Genomic DNA, 20,645 nt, shown 5'->3' on the forward strand with positions numbered 1-20,645 from the left:
GCACGTTTACGCCAGCTGCACTTCCAGGATCCCGTCTTGCAGATGTCCTCGCTCGCGTGAGCTGAGACACAGGGCCACTCTGCAGCTCGGTCTGCCATAGCTGGAGACTGGACTCCGTCCAGATGTCCACCCAGGGGTTTAACCGGCTAAATACCGGCGACGCACAGTATGAAGTTTCACACAACGGTATACTCCGCGGGGGCACCTGGGTGGCCCAGTGGGTTAAGCCTCCAACCCTGGATCTCGGTTCCGGTCTTGATCGCAGGGTCGCGAGATCAAGCCCCACATCGGGCTCTGCGCTGACACCGCGGACCCTGCTTGAGGGACTCCAGCTTTATACCGAGAGGAGATGTGACACGATCTGACCCCGGGTTTTAAGGACAGACTGAGAAAATTTCCAAACAGATGCACGCCAAGCCGTAATGGGGGTCGCCTCCAAGAAGGGGAAGAGTGGGGGGCGGGCAGGGAGGTGTGAGAGAGAATTCATCTGTATTATATTTGGTTTCTTGGTTTCACGGTGCACAAATTGCTTTTTTCCGTTAAGAGCCCCTTTGCCCTGCATGACATGCAAAATCAAAGAACATCCCCCAGGAAGGGACCCCCTCATTCCCGGATGGCTCAATAATCGAGGGGTTGCCTGGGTGGGTTGCAGTCCACGGCATCAGGAGAAGGCTCCCAGGTGGAGGGTTGCAGGGGCCTGGGGTGGGACGCGGGAATCCGAGGGGGCACAAACTTCCTTCCACCATGGATGCTGCCATTCGATGCCTTGCACACAAAGATGGAAAACAACAGAAGGAAGCAGGGTGGGCTAAGAGATGAGCTCAAGGAGTTGCACCAAACCCACGTCCTACCTCTCCTGGAGCCCGCTTGGGACGTATTGAACTCGAATGCTTGAATAAATCACTGGGCCTCTCTGACCCTCTGTCTCTTCGTCTTCGAAACGATTGCATGAGAGTAAAGGATCTCTATAAAATCATCTCAAGCGAGTCTGTTCACTCGATCATTCTACGCTTCTAAAGCAACTGGCGGTTGGCATAGCCCATGACCCCACTCAGGAAAGGATTACCAGAAATGGAGTTCTGAAAGGCTCTGAGCAGGCCCAGCTTTGTTGCAATAAGGGCACAACCTTTCACACTGATGACTTTTTAAAATTACCTGTGAGTTCCTCAAAGACAGGCCTTATGCCCCGCTTTCCCTCACCGACCCTATCTTTAAGGTTCAGCATTGAGTTATTGATAAGCCAGGTCAACGAGAGAAGAAATCCAAACAGGTCTCAGCCTCTGCTTACGGATTTAGCTGTTGCTTTGCCCCAAACTCTGCTGTGGCCGTCCGTCGTTCTAGGAAAGAGGTTTGCCTTTTGGTTTTGTTTTTTCCAAGGTGACCCACTTTACCCTCTACCTGCCCCCACCCCCAGCCTCCACTGGGGTCCCTCAGCCTACCGACCTTTGCTTCTCAAAGTGCTTTCCAGGGAACCTGCATTGGAATTATCTGAGAAACTTGTTGAAAATGCAGATCTCTGGGGGCACCTGGGCGGTGCAATCAGTTAAGGGTCCAACTCTTGATTTTCGCTCAAGCCATGTTCTCACGGTGGTGAGATCGAGCTGGGGGTGGAACCTGCTTAAGATTCTCTCTCTCCGTCTCCCTCTCGGTAAATAAACAAACAAGCAAATAAAATGCAGACCTCTGGGCCCCATCCAGACCTACTAAGTCATGCTCTCTCCACGTGGGTCCCGGGACTCTGCGTTTTTGGCACATGCATAAGGCACCTTGTAAGAACTCTGAGGTGTGAAAAACACCGCTTCTGCCCAGCCACCCTGACCTTCGTTGAATGGCGTGAATGGGCTAAATTCCTTCCCACTAAATGATCGAAGGGTCTGTGAAACATTACTCCAAAATTTAGCAGCTTAACGCAACCGACACGCATTACGTCACAGCATTTCTAGTGGTGAAGGACCTGGGGAGCAGCGTGGCTAGGTGGTTCGAGCGTAGTCTCTCATGAGATTTCAGAGGGGTTGGCCAAGGCCGCCGTCCCTTGAGGGGGCCAGGGGATCCGCCTTCGAGCTCTCTCACCCGGCTGTTGGCACAAGTCTTCACGGACTTCTCCACAGGGCTGGTCACACCATGTGAGAGTTTGTTTCCCCCACAAGCAAGGGATCTGAAGCAGAGAGTGGGCCACCCAAGACCAAAGTCATGGTCTTTTCATAACCTAATCTTCCCTTCGGCCACATTCTACTCGTTAAAGTAGGCCACTAAGTCCGGCCCCCCACTCAAGAGGAGAGAAATCAAGCTCCGTGGCTTGAAGGGAAGGGTGTCAAAGGATCTGTGAATGTTTTATTTTTTTATGCTTATTTATTTATTTTGAGAGAGAGTGAGAGCAGGGAGGGAGCGAGACAGAGGATCCCAAGCAGGCTCTGCGCCGTCAGCTCCGAGCCCAGCTCGGGGCTCGATCCCACGAACCGCGAGATCATGACCTGAGCCCAAGTCAAGAGTTGGACGCTTAACTGACTGAGCCACCCAAGCGCCCCTGTGGACGTATTTCTAAAAACACTGTTCTACTTCAGTGTCTTCACCAATGCGGTTAGTTAAGTGAAAGGCCTCCTCCTCCCCTGCACACACACACACACACATACATACACACACACACACACACACACACACACACACACAGCTTTCCAGGCTAAATCCTACTTGCCCTTCAAGTGTCGAGTCAGGCATCCCTTCCCTCCTGGGCCTCCCTGTGTGGTCACACGGTGGCGGTGTAATTGCACAACCCCAGGTGACGCTGTTCGCCCGGGAGTCGTTGTAGATTTGTGTGTTCGTTAAAACAACTTTTCAGCAGGTGGTTGAAACCATAAGAGGCCTATACTCTCGAACGTCTCTCCCGATTTTCAGAGACGTCTTTGTCTGGCTACAGGCCAGTGAAGAGCCATCTCAGGAACCTCGCAGCCCCACCCCGTGTGGCCCACTGCCAGGCCCCAGACTCACAGCAGAGCTCCTACCTCGTGCGTCCCCCACGGGGAACCACCGGCCCAAACCCAACAGGCTGGCTGAGGTCGTGGCCCTGTGGGGGCTTACCAGCAGTGATGATGTTAGCTCTGGTTCTACAGGGTGGAATTCCATGACCGTTTGCTGGGCACACGCGTCCCCAGGTGGGCGGTTGCCCCATGCCCTCACTGGAGGAGCCGTGAGCCACCAAATCAGAGATGACCCAGGGCAGGTACTGTGAATCAGGCGGGGGCTCGTGGATGCCTGGGTGGAGAGGCCACGCTGTCTGGTGAGGACAACTGAGGCCTGGGAGTTAGATGCAATTCCTGTGCTCGCGTGAGCCTAGGACATTCTCTTAACCTGGGTCCTCCCCCTCTCGGGGTGCTTGAAGCATGAAGTAACATGCGTGAACACGCTTGAGAATTCATGGGTTTCCTACAAACGTAAGGTGTTACCACACTGAGCCAAATCTGAGGGCAGGTTGGAGAGAAAGGAAATCCAGAGCCCCAAGACTTTGCAGAAATCAAACCAGCAAATCGAATCGGGAAGGATTGATTACGGTGGGAAGTCACCCAGCTGTTGAGAAAAGTGAGTTAGATCCCTACGTGTCGACTTCAAAGACGTCCATGAGGCAACATCTCACTGTTACGCGAGAAAAGCCAAGGAAATGTATTTTGTGGGGTGCCTGGCTGAGTCAGTCGGTAGTGCGGACAACTCGTGATCTCAGGGTTGGAAGTTCAAGCCCCACATTAGGTGTAGAGATTACTTAAAAACAAAACCTTCCATTAAGAGAGGTATTTTGTAAGATCCCGTCTTTATAAAAACAATGATTTTTTTTTTTAAAGGAAACATTTATTCAGCCATTTCTACCCATAAGGCCAGGGTTGTCGTGTCACACGCTACTCAGGGAGTTTCATTCTCATTAGAGTCTATGTGAAACTGCATCCCTACACCCATCATTGTGAAGTGGTGCAGTTCTCAGCCTGCGCAACTGTACAAGGATCCCTGAATAAGACGCTGTGCAGGGACTTAGACGTCATAAAAAGAAGGGCGAAGTGGCCACCAACCCTGCCTTGCTTCATCATTATCCTCTTTTGCGATCACTTGAGCACCAGGATCTCTGGTCATCCTGTTTGAGCATTTGGGAGGGCAGAATTCTCCCACCAACAGACACATAGATGTCTCAAGAGCCTACGGGAAAAGCAGCTTCAATCTGGGGCTCCCATACGTGAGAGCCGACCCACCTCAATTTCCTCAGGAGCAGCCCCTCAAAAGTGGCCAGGACATTCAAGGATGTGGTCAAGAGAAGACAAGGGGAAAGAACGCTCAGGAAAGACTTGGCGATCCATGGCAGCCCTAGTCAGAAGAGGGAAAAATTGGGATCAACCTGTTTCTCCATCAGGAATGGATGAAGGAAATCTGGCACCTCAAAGCGATCCCAAAGGATGGGGGCAACTTACGTACCTCAACAGGGATGGTTGTCGAGTGAAAAAAGCAAGTTGCAGAATATGTAGAGCGATCCCATTAAAAAATAACCGTGTGTATTATGATATGCATATATTTTGTATATCCACATACTAAATAAAACTGTATCTGCATCGAAGAAAGAGTCTGCAAGGAGATATGCCAGCTGTAAATAGTGGTTGCTTGGTGGAGTGGACAGAGAGAGAGAAGAGAGAGAGAGAGAGAATGAGCAGGGGAGGGGCAGAGAGAGCAAGGAGGGAGACTCCCAAGCAGGCTCCCCGTGGTCAGTGCACAGAACCCGATGTGGGGCTCGAACTCACGAAACCGTGAGATCATGACCTGAGCCAAAATCAAGAGTCGGACACTTAACCGACTGAGCCACGCAGGTGTCCCTCAAAGCGTTTTTTTAAAATAGATCTTTCTGGGAGCGCCTGGGTGGCTCAGTCGGTTAAGCGTCCGACTTCGGCTCAGGGCATGATCTCACAGTTCGTGAGTTCGAGCCCCGCATCGGGCTCTGCACTGACAGCTCGGAGCCCGGAGCCTGCTTCAAATTCTATGTCTCCCTCTCTCTCCGCTCCTCCCCAGCTCATGCTCTGTGTCTCTCTCCTTCAAAAATAAATAAAAACATTTAAAAAAATAAAATAAAATAAAATAAAATAAAAATAAAGTAGATCTTTCTGAAGTGGACTGTGGGTTGTATTAATGCATTAAATAACAAGATGTAGCAGCAAGTCTCATGCCTACCATCATTTCAAAAAAGCAGTGAGCATACACAGTACCTCAAGGTGTCCACAACCATCCTGTGCTCTGAAAATGTCCATGATTCCTGCCGGTGACAAAGTCACAGTTATCGCGAACACATCACTGTTCTGTTGAATATTGTGATTGTCTTTTCCAGGCCAGGAAAACTAAACCCTATCTCCTGAATGAGGCAGTTGGCATTCTTGGTGGCAATTTTGTTTGCGATGAAGAACAGAGGGCTGGGGCGCCTGGGTGGCTCAGTCAGTCAAGCGTCCAACTCTTTTTATTTTTTTTTAATGTTTTTATTTATTTTCAAGACAGAGAGAGACAGAGCATGAGCAGGGGAGGGGGAGGGGCAGAGAGAGGGGGAGACACAGAATCGGAAGCGGGCTCCAGGCTCTGAGCTGTCAGCACAGAGCCCGACGCGGGGCTTGAACTCACGGAGTGTGAGATCATGACCTGACCTGAAGTCGGATGCTCAACTGACTGAGCCACCCAGGCGCCCCAAGCGTCCAACTCTTGATTTCGGCTCAGGTCATGATCTCACCGTTGTAAGATCGAGCCCCGCGTCAGGCTCCATATTCGGTGTGGAGCCTGCTTGGGATTCTCTCTCTTCTCTCTCTGCCCCTCTCTGACTCTGTCTCAAAAAGGAGGAGGAAGAGGAGGAGGAGGGGGAGAGGAAGAAGAAAAGAACAGAAGGCAGCTATTGACTGCAGAAAGTAAGGTGTAGGTGGTTCCAGTATCTCCAGGAATAAGGTCGAATTGGGTCTGGATTCTGACCCAATGGAGAGGCACTGAGATCCGTGCTGGAGGTCGAGGGGGCCCTCACCAGGGAACAGAAATCGGATCGAGGCTTGTAGGCCTCCCAAAGTAGACGCTCCTCGAAGCAATTATTATTTATTTGGTTGTGCGTCTGGGATCCTGAGTCTTCAGAGAAGTTACAGGCTGGGCCTCAGGAGGCTTCAGGGGTCCCCAAAGGCTCGGCTGGGGAGAAGCAAGACAGCAGGGACCCAGGACCTTGAAGCAGTGCTTCTGGGGGGAGACGGATGGCCAGGGTGACAGGTGGCCATGAGGAAGTTCTTGTGGAATATGCAAGCATTCCTCCGGGCTGCCCTCAGAGTAGCTGGGAACCTCCCACTGTCCTCGGGTTGGAGGCTCAGACTCTTGGTGTCTGAACGTGAAAGGGACGTGCCTCTCCTGAAGTTTACAAGGTCAAGGTCATCTTGGGCACTCACACCTCCGGGAGTCCGAACCACTGCAAACAAGCCTCATCTGACTTTGAAATGACAACAAACTATTAGATAGATAACGAGGTCAAAAGGAAGGGAAGAAAGAGGGAGGAAGAGGTGGAGAGGGGGAGGCGCTCCGCGGGTGCGACAGATGCAGGAAGGAGATAGAGGAAGGCCAATGTCGAGCAGGGGGAACCATGAGACCGCACACAGCTTTCTCCCCGGCTCCAAATGCACCCTTTGCCCCAAGTCCACAAAGGGGCCTACAAACGCCTGGAAACGCTGGTGGGAAGCAGGGCCGTCTGTCAGGGACAAGAAGCAGAAAGGCAGAATTCATCTTCTTGCTCTGGAGACCTGGGGAAGTTGCATTCGGGCTCAGCGGGCCGGGGGCCAACGCCGGAGGCCTGCCCGAGGTCTGGTGGGGACAGCAAGGGGGCCCCGAGGTCTCCTTTGAAGCTGCCCAGCCCAGGCCTCCAGGACAGAAAGGCGGGCAGGCAGGGAGTGTCGTAGAACGAGCAGTGTGCAAGTGAGACACTGCCCCGTGCTGTTGTAAGGGGTCGCGAGGGAGAGGCCCTAACCCAAAGCACGCCCGAGCTAGAGGACGGCTCCATGGTGCGACAAAAACAAACACAAAAGTCGGGGCCAAGCATAAACTAAAGGCAGATCTGCAAAGTTCGAGAAACTCACCAGGCCACTAAAAAAATTTCAGCTTGGCCCCAAATTTGCCATGACCTCACTTTTTTTTTTTTTTTTTTTTTTTTTTATGAGCAGCTGTCCTGATATTAATCCTGCCTCTTGCCGTAATCCCTTTTCCATGACACCGGAGAGAACACATCGGGAGCCTCAGTGTGAACCATGCTATCGGCACTAGAAAGAACTTTATCTTTTTACATAATTTTTTTTAAATTTTTTTAATGTTTTATTTATTTTTGAGACAGAGAGAGACAGAGCATGAACGGGGGAGGGGCAGAGAGAGAGGGAGACACAGAATCCGAAGCAGGCTCCAGGCTCCGAGCCGTCAGCCCAGAGCCCGACGCGGGGCTCGAACTCACGGGCCGCGAGATCGTGACCCGAGCCGAAGTCGGACGCTTCACCGACTGAGCCACCCAGGCGCCCCTCTTTTTACATAATTTTTAAAGTTTATTTATTTATTTTGCAAGAGAAAGAGAGCATGCTCACGAGCCGGGAGGGGCAGAGAGGGAGGGAGAGAGAGAATCCCAAGCAGGCTCTAGGAAGGAAGTGAGTTGATGTGAGACGTGCTGGGCCCCCCCCAGCCGGAAGCTCTTCCTAGAGGGGCCTGGGGGGGCGGGGCGGTGGGGGAGGGGGGGAATAGCAATTTTTATTTCCCCTGGGATACAGAGCCCGGAAGGAGAGATAGGGGTCTCGACCCCAAGTCTTCCAATATCTTTTTCCTGCCACTGTTTACTCTGCCCTGTGCCGTATGCAAATCGGGTCATGGTCAGGATCAAGGCACAGAGCATGGGGTAGCATGGGTTCCACCTACAATTGAGGTGTTCCTGCATGCCGCCTATCAGCAAAGCCCCAGAGAAAACTCACGTACACGCTCCGTCCAGGAACAGGCCTGGCCCAGCCATTACCCGACAGGTTTGGGACACTGCCGTGTGACCTCGGTAGCTGGCTGAGGCTCGGGGTCCCCGGTAAGAGGTTGGGATGGGGGAGGAGTGGTGAAGGAGGCAGAGAAAGGGTTTCCTGATTACTGGATGAACATAAACCCAGGCCTGAGCTTCAGTCGGGCTCTGACCGCATCGGATCACAGCAGATCCCCTGTCCCCGTGCACTCCCCGCCTCCGATCTCTCGTTCGGTCCTCTCTTATCTGGCCCCGATGAAGCGCGGCCTCTGAAAATGTGCGGTCACTCGAGAAGGGTGGGGATACCAAAGAGCTTCTAGGAACGAATGACTCAGCCAAGGCTGAAGAGAGCCACACGGTCTAGATGCAAACATTTGCACACACACACACCTCACCAAAAGCACTTTGGGGATCTTTTCACCGCCTCTGTCGCCGGTGGGGGGAAGTCACAGGCCCGGGACGCCCGCTTGAGGTTTTCTCTCGCACCTTCAGTCCCTGATGGGGATTCCTGTGCCGGATTCCCTGCTCCGGGGAACTTGTCGGCTTCCTCCGAAGACCCTTAGCAAAGCCCAGGGGTCAAAAGCCCTACCTCAGGGTACCCGTTTTGTTCTCCCTGTCCTAGCAGAATGGCCAAGGGGACCACCGTGAAAGTCGTTGTCTCCCGCATAAGGACCTCGGGTCGAGAAAAGAAAACGGTTCGTGCTGTGTTAGTCCCATGCACTGTTACTAAGGTCCCTAATTCTTGAGATCCATAATTCCAGGCCTCCTGTCCCAGGCAGACAGCTCCCAAACTACCCCCAAACATCTGGCTTGCATGTACCTGCATAGCGGGTTTCCGCAGTCACCTCCTTCAGGGCATCTCATCTGGCAAGTAGCCTGATCTTCAAGACGTGCTCTGGGGCCCCGGCTGAGACACTGCAGAACGTGGGACCTTTTGAGGCCCGTACGGACCCGCCAGAGTGAAAACGACCAGCAGCCCAGGTTAAACCGTTGAAACAGCAACGTTAGAACTTGCGAATGGATACATACCATCGCCGTGTGCAGGAGCCCAAGATTTTTGTTCAAAAACAGCTCCCCGGTATGTGTCAGAACGAGGCCTTGGTGACAGAGCAACCCGGAAGGGCCAGGGTTTAGGTTTCCTAAACCTACTACAGCAGGGAGACCGAGAGAAGCCGCTCCCCTGCCAGACGGAACATTCCAGATGCTGAGGAGATAAACTGGAAGAGGCTGTGGTCTGGGAAACGTCAGAGAGAGCTAGTTCCCTCCGGGCGACGGAAGTTCAACACGCTTGGAGGAACTGGAGATGGCCCAGACCCCTCCAGCTTGAACAGGCTGATGAGGTTACACTAGGAAGAATCCCCATTTCTTTCCATGCCCCCCGCCCCCAACACCAGAAGGGCTTCACGCCTGCTCTGTCTCTAAGTTTTTACGCACAAAGCTTTCCCACCAAGCAATCCGCCGACCCCGGCCAGACCCAGGACCCTGCGTGCTGGTGTGCTGTGAAATCCAGAAGCTCTCCTCCCCCTTTTCGTGCATATTCTGGGGCTTTCTCGGGTTTTAGCAAAAGAGCCTTTTAACGGTGCGACTCATGGGCCTCCACCTCCATCGCGCGCAGGGAGGTCTGGACCAAATTGCAAATCTAAACAACAGACTCCACAGATCATTCAGGATCCCCTTCCCCCTCCCCCAGTGACCAAGGCTTCACTGCTGGGTCCAGCTGGTCTCGTCCGAACACGGCTTCTTCCCCGAAGCCTCCTCAGTCCCAAACGTGGTCCTAGCCGGTCAAACCCCCACGGTGGCTGGGCCCGTGAACCCCGGCTTGGGCCCGAACACAGACCACCCGCTTCAAAAAAGAATTAGACCTGTTCTTTCTTACAATTGCCTCGGGCTGGGGGGTTGGGGCAGCGTGTCTGGGCTGTAGTCACAGACACAAGCAATTTTCATGACGACCTAAGGCGTCAATGTCCTTCCGCTCGTGTTTGTGTTGTTACAACGGGCTGAGAATTACCTTAACCTAAACGATGTTATCTGTCTAAAAAAGAAAGACAACCATTTTAATTTAGAGAGCATACAGACACGTTTGTAAAAAGTATTTAAGACCTAAAGAGCTTTGTCTCAAACCGTAACCGCTCGGCCCTCAAAGGGATTGGAAGAAATAATCCCAAATCTCCATCAACTCTCACGCTCCATGTTAGACATTTGGTGGGACTAGCTTCGCCCACGAGAACCCGAGAGACATGCCTGGTGCTCCCAGGATGGGTAAATACGCTCCCAAAGACACTCCAGATATGTTCTGGCTATAAATTCCCGTCAAAGGATAGAAGAAATAGTAAGTCTCGTTGGAGAAATGTATCACCTGCCTCCACGTCTATAAATGACCCGTGGATACAAAATGCAGTCACTCAGCTGGAAACCACCTATATTTGTGCAACAAGAGTTGGTTCTGGCCAAGGTCGGATACCCCAGGAATCGGTCCGGAGCTCCTCATTTGTGCAGCTTTCCCAACACCACTCACAGCAGCCAGAGGTGAGTGCCGACGTTTCTGCACGATTCGTGTATGCAGAGAGTGGCCACGTGGATGGCAAATCCAACTTCTTCGAATGGCCCTCATAGCGACTTGCACATCACATCCTCTACGCCTCTGCTGAGGGAAGCGAGGTGGGTGTTCATTGCTTCACAGATGTGACTATAGAGGTCAAAGAAGAGACGAGCGATCAGGGGAGCCATGCTCAACAGACAAACCCCAAAGGTTAAGATCAGCTAGGTCTCCCTCTCTTGACAAGATCCCCCTTGAATCTAAAGACAAGGCCTGACTGCCTCGAGACTCAGTTTAACATCAGTTGCCCTGGGGCCTCTTGGGAACTGCTCAAAGCACGGGGGGGTGGGGGGGGGGACCAATTTTAAGTGTGGTCTGACAAATGACAGCTGAAGGTCCGGCCAGGAATTTCTCCCCTGCCAGCTCGGCTCCACAAGGCAAGCCTTGGAGAAATACGGGAGAGAAAACTCTTCCATGGTTCAACAGGGGACACTCACGTCCCCACGGCCACTTTGTAAACCCTCGGGGGAAAACAATCCCAATGCCAAGTTCGGGGGCCAGGTGCAGCAAGGTGGAATCACTCAGAACCCCGCCATGTTACTTTTGAAGCTAACATTCTCTTGGCCTCAAGTCTGTCCTTTTATACTTTGCTGGGAGAGGCTGGGGTTGGGATTCTGCAGACCGCACGCCTGCTCTCTTCTCTGATAGGTTCTGCCCATCGGGGGGACTGGGGAGAGGGGGCACGAAGCTGGAAAAGGAGGGAGAAGCTCTCTCCAGGTCTTCTTCCCGTTTACCTCTATTGGCTTCCTGTCCCTGTTTCCACTCGCAGTGCTTGTTGTTCACTCAGGCAGGGTCAATCCCTTCCAGAAGCATCGGACTCCGGCGTTTTGGTTTTCTCAGCAACCACGGAGCCCGCCTCAGCCAGAGACCTTCTCCTCCTCAGATTCAGAGGTACCGGCCCCGCAGGAACTTTTCTCCGAGCTCAGAGACCCCGAGAACCTGCTGAGGAGCACCCCTGTCCCCCGCATCTCAGAAATCTGAGATCCAGCCCGCATACCCCTTCTCCAAGTGCCTAACTTTAACAAGTCCGATATCTTCCCTCGTGCAGCCTTGTGAAAACTGCTTCCTACAGGTGCTACCGCCCCTAATACCTGTGTGGCCTCCCCCCTGCCTTTTCCAGCCACCTGGTTAGTAATTCTCTACATTACATTATCGCTGGCATCACAACCGGGGTGATTTCGGTCTCCTGCCTAGACCAGGACTGATTCACCCTCAGTTAGGTTCTAAGCATCTACGGCAGGAACTAGAACATGGCACTTCCCATCCCTACCAGATGGTGACGCTGGAGAGGGTTCCCCCACCCCCCACCCCCCACCCACGGCCCACATTCTGATCTGGTTTGTCTCCGGCCAACCTCTGCACAAGCAGGGGCAAGTTCACATTCAGAGGACGTAGCAAAACTGGTGACAAATGGAGCTTCGTTGCTGCACCGTCTTGGGAAGGGAGGGGGGTGGGTGGTTGCAGGGATTCCCTGCTAAATATTCGAATGTGTCTCCTTGTTGGCTAGAAGTGAGCTGTATGGAAAGATCCTCATCATAGGTTTTCGAGAGAAGATGATCTTGTTATAGTTTGCAGTGGGGTTTTCTCTGGACTCCGTATGAAAGCGTATCGGTTCAGGCATGACGGCGGGCCCCAGGCTCGTCACCGAACACGTGCTCCATACCGATAACATGGTCTCTGACCTCCTGTCCTTGGACAGCGTGTCTCCGGAGGACTTAGATGACTTTCTCCTTTTCAGCTGCGCGATGCCGGAAGGTTGGCTCTGCCTTGAGGCCCGCTGGCTTTCTTCAAGTGCTTGCATAGAACCCAGGTCCCTGGCTTTGCTCTTCTCAATGAGTTTTTCTACCATCGGGGACGTGTAGGTGACATAGGCTGGCCACGGGCTGTGCTTTTCAAGCAGACTCAGGGGAAGCCCGATGTTCTCTGTGAGTTCTACCAGTAAAGAGAAACACGGGTGATTTAGAGGCACTCGGGTACCACAGACCAGTTCTTCAACGAATCGGAGGGTCTTGGAACCACGTTTTGAACGTTTCCCCCATCGTGCCTAACGGCCCTTACACCCCTTGTATTCAGCGGGGATAAGAGCGAATCCAAAGATGGGAGACAGAGTGACATTCCAGAGTGTCTACCAGCTGAAGAACAGCGTGGTGGTAAAAGGCGGGGACCTTGGGAGGCTGGCAGGCTCAGCCTCAGACCTTCGCAGAACGTCAAATTGTGGGCGCTCTGACCGTCTAATGTTTTTTTCACCGATAAAATTGGTTACCGGAAGGCAATTGTAAGGATTAGCTAACGATACGTTTGAAGGGCTTGGAACAGGTTCGCGCGATAGTTCAGCCCTGAGACACACGGGCTCTGCAATTAGACCGGTTGAGTCCAAATTCCTTCTCTACCTGCGAGATCACCGCGAACCTCGAGCAAGCCCAGTAGCCCTTCTAAACCGTAGCTGCCTCCTGGGTCAAATCGTGGGCAGAGCAAGATTTGATCTCATAGAGCCTTCTTGCGGGTTACAAGAAATAGGTTATGTAAAGCTTTTACTGAAGCGGATTAGCTTGCACAACTGGCAAATGGGGGGCGTTGAACTCAAATCTAAGGAGATCAAAAATCCTCAAGCTTTTCGCTGGCCAGAGGTTCTGAGCATTTGGGGTTAGGGAGGCTTTACTAGAAAGTCTGTTCATTAGTGTACCAAACAGCCCGTTCCTTTGGGGGTTGGGGAAGGCAAGGAAGTTAAAAGGTTGGTCTCGCCGTGTCCAACCTAAATTCAGTGAAAAAAAAAAACAAAAAAACAAAAATCAAACACTAGCCGTGGGGATAACCAGAGAAAATGCAGATTCGACAGTTATTCCCAGGCTGCCTGGCGGACGTTTCCTGAGCTGGAGCTCGTTTAGGAGCAGCTCTGTCAATAAAGAACGGATTGTGGAAGGTTTCATTCCCCTGCAAGAACTGTGTATTATTCGGCCCAAGGAAGGCAAGACATGCAACATCACCTTTCGCCAAAAACAAAACAAAACAAAACAAAACACGCACACCCAAGCTTCCAAGTATAGACTCGACGGCTCATTTCTGTGCCCTCAAAGCAAACGCAAAATGCAAAGGTCTCGGGCCACCTGGCTGGCTCAGTCAGTAGAGCAGGCTACCCTTGGGTCATGAGCCTTGGGTCATGACCCTTGGTCATGAGTTTGCGCTCCGTGTGGGGGTACGGAGATTGCTTCAAAATAAAATATTTTTATTAAAGAATGCAACGAGCTTGCGGGCCGAGGCGTTTGCTTGTCTCTGGCAGAGGCGAAGGTCATGATGAACCACAGTCCTCCGCGGCTATACTCTTCTACGCGTATAACAGGAGCCGCCACCCGGAGCCCCACCCCTTTGCCTTCCCTCCCCAGGTCTGGAAGCTTCGACCAGCCCTGCAGCAGGAGCTCCCGTTGCTAAGCCCCAAGCCCTACCTTTGTGTCTCTTCGCCTTTCTTGCTTCAATCATCTCCATCATTAAAGAGTTCTTCTTCACATTCAAGGCCCAGATACCTTCGGGAAAACACACTTGTTAGCCAGGGTTACCACAGGGTGATCTTCAAGAAGAGGACAGGTCTCCCGTGGAGCGAGGGAGAGGGCAGGGGAGCTCAGCTCGGGAAGTCCCAGTAGACATCATCTTTGCTACCAGAGTCCCATTGTGCTGTTACTGGGCCGAATTTCCACCTCCTGGCTACACTTCTCAGCCAGCACAGAGGAGAGGGAGGGGCAGACACGGGCTACAGCCCAGAGTCAAGACGCAGGTGCCCCAAGTACAGGCTGAAATAGAGAAGTCTCAATGCTCTATGAGGCCACGCGTGTGGGTAGTTTGATGGGACCTGTGGTCTAGTGGTTCTCGAACTGGAGGACGGCTGCCTCTGTATGAAGGGCTGGTTGGGACACAAGTGTTGAGGGGCACCTGGGTGGCTCCGTTGGTGGAGCGTCCGACTTCGGCTCAGGCCACGATCTCACGATTCGTGAGTTCGAGCCCCGCGTCGGGCTCTGTGCTGACAGCTCGGAGCCCGGAGCCTGCTTCGGATTCTGTGTCTCCCCTTCCCTCTGCCCCTCCTCCGCTCACAGTCTGTCGCTGTCTCCAAAGTAAACGTTAACATTTTTTTTAAAAAGAAAAGAAAAGAACGCAGTGTTGAGCACTCCCCACCGGAGCTCCAGATTCGACAACCAGCGTCCTAAACCAGAGGCGGGGCGGGAGATGCGGACGGTTTGTAAGGTTTTATCGTTAACTACCTAGTGACAGGAAACAGGTCCGGGAGAGCTTGGTAGTTCCCTTCTAGTTAGTGCTAAGACTGGAAACACGCGCATCGGAGAATTTTTATCCAAGAATTCGTTATCTGGTACACTCAGGGCTGTGCATCTCTGGGGTCCTTGAACATCTGAACTTGAACGTCTGAAACGCCATGGAGCATTTCTGCTGTGGGAAAAGTCTCAGAGGCTTTTGAACAAGCTTTCGGGTGATGCTCGTGCCAGCGGTCAGGCGACCACACTATGGGAACCATCAGCCTAGAGCAGGGCTTCTCAAACCTCAGTGAAGGCTGACACTGCCGGGAGAGATTGTTAAAACACAGCGTCGGGGTGCGGGGGTGGGGGGGCACCCTATGATTCTGGTTCAGTAGGTCTGCTTTGGGGACCCGAGAATTTGCATTTGCCAAGAAGATCCCAGGGGACAGTGCTGGTCTGAGGACCACACACTGAGTAGAGCTGCTTTAGATGGACTAATGGTTCTATATCTTTCTTTCAGCTGCAACATCTGTAGGGGCTGCCCTGCTGTGTGTGAAACGCTCCCCCGAGAGAAGCAAATCTCCAGGTTTTCCGCCCCCTTTATTCTCCTAGCCAAGGAACCATTGTGGTATGCAAGTAAATGCGTTATTGATGGGGGCAACCTTAAATCCCACTATAGTTCTAAAGTAAGTTATTCCCAATGTCAGCATTTTATTATTACACACCTAACAAAGGATCGCATTCTAGACATTTATTCATACTCTAAAAAAAAAAAAAAAAGCTACTTTCTGTCAAATCGGCTCAGATCCAGGCTTTACAGAGGCCCCACTGTTCTGTCTTAGTGGCGATCTTTCATGACAACACATTCTTTAAGTTTGTCTTACTTATTTTGAGAGAGAGGGAGAGGGCAGAGGAGGGGCAGAGAGAGAGAGGGAGGGAGAGGATCCCAAGCAGGTGCCCTGCGGTCAGTGCAGAGTTCGACTCAGGGCTCAGTCTCACAAACTGAGATCATGACCAAAATCAAGAGTCGGATGCTCAACCCACTGAGCCACCCAGATGCCCCCATTAATGTGTTTTAAAAGCCACGTCCTTTCAATAGTCACTATTGATGTTTAAAAATACTCTTACTACAAGAGCAATGTTTTCTCGATACGATTGTCAAAAATCTGCCCAATAGCCAATACCACATTTCACAGTACAGGGCATTCTTGTGTTGTCCCATGTGTCGCTTTTGTTTAACATTGTTCTAGAAGTCGTAGCTGTTGGGGTGCCCGAGTGGCTCAGTCTGTGAAGCGTCCGACTTTGGCTCAGGTCATGATCTCGCGGTTCGGGAGTTCGAGCCCCGCGTCGGGCTCTGTGAGGACAGCCTGGAGCCTGCTTTGGATTTTGCGTCTCCCTCTCTCTCTCTGCCTCTCCCCGACTTGTGTTCTGTCTCTCAAAAATAAATTTAAAAAAATGTAATAAATAAATAAATAAATAAAAGTGGTAGCTGTTAGCCTAACGCCTGAAAAAGAAATTAGAAGCATGCCTACCTGTGAGAAAAGACAGTTACCATCGTTTGTAGATGATACAACTTTTTAAAAACCAAGAGAATAAAGTATTTTTTATTACAGAAATTAAAAATCGCTTCCCTTCATATACAAAGCTCAAAATATGAAACTGTATTCCCCATAGCAACAAGAAAAGTGAAAACTACCTAAGAATAAGTGACATTTAATCGTATATGCATCTGTACACATTTATTTATTTATTTATTGAGGGGGTGGGGGGAGGGGAAGAGAGAGAGAGAGAGACAGAGAATCCCAAGCAGGGTCCATGCTGTCCGTGCAGAGCCCGACACAGCGCTCGATCTCACAACCATGAGATCATGACCTGAGCCGAAATCAAGAGTCGGACTCAAACGACTGAGCCACCCAGGCATCCCCATGACGACACATTGTTAGGAGAAGTCACAGTATCGTTTTTCTGAGGTCACAGAAGAAACAACTCGTTCACATAGACCTCTAACCTAAGGCTTTGTGTAATAATAAATGACAAAAAACAAGACAGTTGGAGCAACTCATCTGTCCTTCTGAGACCCACCATGGATCTCAGAACTGTGGGTCACCCATCCCAAGTCCCCAGTAATGTAGAGGGTGTCGCCCCAGCGATCACCCGGCCCACGCCTGTTCCCCTCCAAGGAAAGAGATTTCTTGACTTATCCCCTTGTCTACAGAACTGTTAGAAATGTGTTTGTACCCCGCCCCATACGCACGCTAGGGTTAATCAATCGTGCCAGATTGAAACGTTTTGAGAAATGGGACACGTCTGGGAAACATTAGGGAGATGTCGTGAGTTCGCGATATCCGGGGACTTGCGGAGAATGCCTTCCATCCTCGGTTCTGTGTTTCTAGTGAAGAAACCCCCGAGGCCTCAAAGAAGCTCGGTTCTCAGGGAATCGCTCGTGTCGACACCAGCGTGCATTCGTTTCGCCCAACACCTTGCTCAAGCCCTCCCGCCCTATGTCCCCGGACCCCAAGGGCAGCCCACCGTGGCTGACACACAGGTTCTCCAGAATGGTGGGTTTTTGTCATACTTGTTGATGCAAGAACCAGGACGCTACAAGGCCAAGGCAGGGAGTGTTTGAGACGGCCTCAGAACTCATGGTGAGGACTTGTTTGTCTGAAAATAAAAGACACACATAGTTGACATTAAGTCTGAAGACAAGCTGTGGGCTTTTACAATCTCCTTCGACTCCGGCACAAAGGTTCCATTTTGTCTCCCTATAAACGAAATGCAAACCAGCAGGCTACAGACAGAAACAGCATTGATGGGAGGGGCAGGAGGCATAACATTGAAGTGCTTTTCTTGTTTCTCCTCTAGGCACAAAGGCCTGTGTTCAGTCCACTGGGTTTCCAAGCCCATCTCCTCCCACCCGAACCCAATCTCTTGTCCTACCATTTCCAGAATCTTGCCCGATATGCTGGCCTCGGCCAGCCTTGCCTGAAGGGCCTCCAGACACTTGCCTGGAATCAGACACAAATCTGTGACCTTGGTCACGTTCCTTGACATGGTCTTAGGACCTCCATTATCTCAACTTAGGAGATGAATGTGAATTCCTGTCTTATTTCTCTTACGGAGGTATGGATGTTATAATAAGCTGTCTGCAGCTTAAAGGGTTTCCAAGTCATCAGTCCTCCACCTTTGCTGCCCATCGGAATTACCGGGGATCTTTTACAAATTCATATGCCAGGAGGCACCTGGGTGGCTCAGTCGGTTGGGCGACCGACTTCAGCTCAGGTCACGATCTCGCCGTTTCCGAGTTCGAGCCCCGCGTCAGGCTCTCTCTGCTGACAGCTCAGAGCCTGGAGCCGGTTTCAGATTCTGTGCCTCCCTCTCTCTCTCTCTCTGCCCCTTCCCCGCTCAGGCTCTGTCTTTCTCTCTCAAAGAGAAATAAACATTAAAAAAAAAAAAAAAAAGTCCTATGCCTGGCAGCATTGTGATTTAGTCGGAATGAGACGCAATACAACCATGAGAATTCGAAAGCTTGGTTCTAATGTACTGCAAGGTTTGGGAACCACCATTTTTAGAGACCAAGTCAAAAAAACACTGAAGATTTAGAGGGTATTAGCCACTTAGGAAACTTAGCCTTATTAGGAAACAGATCAGGGGCATCATTCAGCCCTTTCGTTGTTTTAAGACATATTTTCATTGATGCATTCATGAATAGATATGGATCCATATATATATAGTACCGAATGTCAGTGGCCTTTAAACATTTAAAAGGACCCTAGTACATTTCCATTACCACCTGCCAATACGAGAATTTACTTCGATCAAAGGACAGCCAGAGCCTTAAAGTACTGAGCTAAGAAAACCGTGGCTGCGGGTGGTAATCTCACGAAAAGCTAATCTCACCCTCTGTCTGCGGCCACAAGCCGCATCCTTATCTCAGGAAACCATCTTCCAAAGGGATTTTGTGGATTCCAGGCAGGACTGAGAGATACGCGCATTGATACCAGTCAACTCCGCTCAGACTTTCTAGCCCGCTAATGCTGTGGAGGCGAAGCCATTCGCACACTCCCGATGATCAAAACATTATCGTAATCCAGTGTTTCCTAAACCGTGTCCCACAGAAAGCAAGAATCTCTCAAGATGTTAACTGATGTTACTTACTTAAAAGAGGGGGGAAACGGGGCGCCTGGGTGGCTCAGTCGGTTGAGCGTCCGACCTCAGCTCCGGTCCTGATCTCACGGTCTGTGAGTTCAAGCCCCGCGTCGGGCTCTGCGCTGACAGCTCGGAGCCTGGAGCCCGCCTCGGATTCTGTGTCTCCCTCTCTCTCTGCCCCTCCCCTGCTCTCGCTCTGTCTTTCTCTTTCTCAGAAATAAACATTAAATTTTTTTTTTTCTTTTAAAAAGGGGACAGGGGAGGTCCGTGCCAAGGGTCACCCTGTAAACCCACATAGATTATTTAATCCAGGGGACACCATTCACGCGGTCTATGTTGTTATGCAATATAAATACAGCAAGCCTGCCCTCGGCCAGGGAAGTTTGGAAAATGAGCTGTTAAACAAATGCCTTTAGTACAGCACTTCTCAGAGCCTCTCAATATGTTGCCTCGCTCTGTCACCCTCCAAAAGGGGGAATTGTTAGGCAGTACCCCCTAACCTCATCTGACCAGGGAAGGATCCATCCATCCATTGGGTAGAGCATGTCCTGGAACTAGTTACCAGGAGAACATGGGTGTGGATTCCAAAGCAACGTCCTTCCCCAGCCTTCTTTTGGAACCCGGAGCACCATAGACGGTGATAACATAAGAGAATGGAAGGGTGAACTTGCTCAAGGGATAGCCGGGTCTTCAATGACTCACTTCCTCTGAAATCGGCCTCAGAGGCTTGGTCCCCCAAAAGCGTCCATACGGAGAGGAACAGGCCAACGGGAGAGCCTTGCGCTCCGTTGGGAACTAGCCCTATTTTCCTTTGTTCAGCCCCTTTCCTCTCTCCCCTGCTCCAGTCTGCAGGCGTCTTGTCTCCCCACACCCCAGAGTCTGGTCTGGCCCCAGAAGGAGAACAATTTCCCAAACGGGAAGCGGATGCAGAGTTTTGTTTCACCTCTGCGCGTTATCCCCCCCGACCTTGCCTATCCACCCCTGCCCTCTGTTTCCTTTTCTGCCTTCTGGCTACTCTTCATTTCTTTTGGCTGAAGAGGAAGCTGCCACTTAGGCTGTTAGCATCTTGGAAGGTTTACCTCTAAGATCAGCAGAAATGTTCCCGGTGCAGTGCGTCCCAAGTGGCCCTCCCGGGAGACACATAGAACACCCCCCCCCCAACTTACAGGCCAAGTGCATGCTCTGACCCCCTGTGTTCCAGGGAAATACAGTGCACACCCAACGAGCTTCCCAGGAGCCCTGCCTCATCATGACTCTCTCCACCTCTCTACCCTGCCTCCCTGTGGACGCTACGGGAACTCTTGCCATAGCCTCACCTCTCCCTGATGGGCTCCAGGGGGGCACCTACAACATACGGGTTTGATGTGTCTTTAGAAACACTGAGGCCGGGAGTGTGGGGAATCCCAGAACCGTTAAGCCAGAGGAGAGCGAGGGTGGGGAGAAGCAAGCTGGTCTCCCCATCTCCTTATGCAACGATATGCTGGCCGCCTTCCCCCCCCCATCCCTGCCCCTCCCCAAACACACACACTCCGCTCTAAAGAGAGGGGAAGTGAGCCTATTACTATACCCTATTAAGTTGCACACAGTGGATGGCATAGTTGTTAGCTATGTCCGACTTCGGCTCAGGTCGTGATCTCGCGGTCCGTGAGTTCGAGCC

At 51.6% G+C, this 20,645-nt stretch overlaps 1 protein-coding gene across 3 annotated transcripts in view; it reads right to left on the reverse strand.

The window, feature by feature from the left end:
* Nucleotides 1–10,410: 10,410 nt before the first annotated feature.
* CDRT4 (CMT1A duplicated region transcript 4) overlaps nucleotides 10,411–20,645 on the reverse strand; it is a 32,211-nt gene continuing 21,976 nt past the window's right edge. For all 3 annotated transcript variants that reach the window (XM_042916035.1, XM_042916036.1, XM_042916037.1), the window contains 3 exons: nucleotides 14,045–14,122; nucleotides 11,339–12,536; nucleotides 10,411–10,694 (listed from right to left, as the gene is read on the reverse strand). In XM_042916035.1, the coding sequence (XP_042771969.1) occupies nucleotides 12,079–12,536; nucleotides 14,045–14,122 (536 nt within the window). In that variant the 3' untranslated portion in view covers nucleotides 10,411–10,694; nucleotides 11,339–12,078. The remainder of the gene's footprint in view (nucleotides 10,695–11,338; nucleotides 12,537–14,044; nucleotides 14,123–20,645) is intronic.

This window comes from Panthera leo, chromosome E1 (assembly GCF_018350215.1).
Source record: "Panthera leo isolate Ple1 chromosome E1, P.leo_Ple1_pat1.1, whole genome shotgun sequence".
Taxonomy (NCBI): domain Eukaryota; kingdom Metazoa; phylum Chordata; class Mammalia; order Carnivora; family Felidae; genus Panthera; species Panthera leo.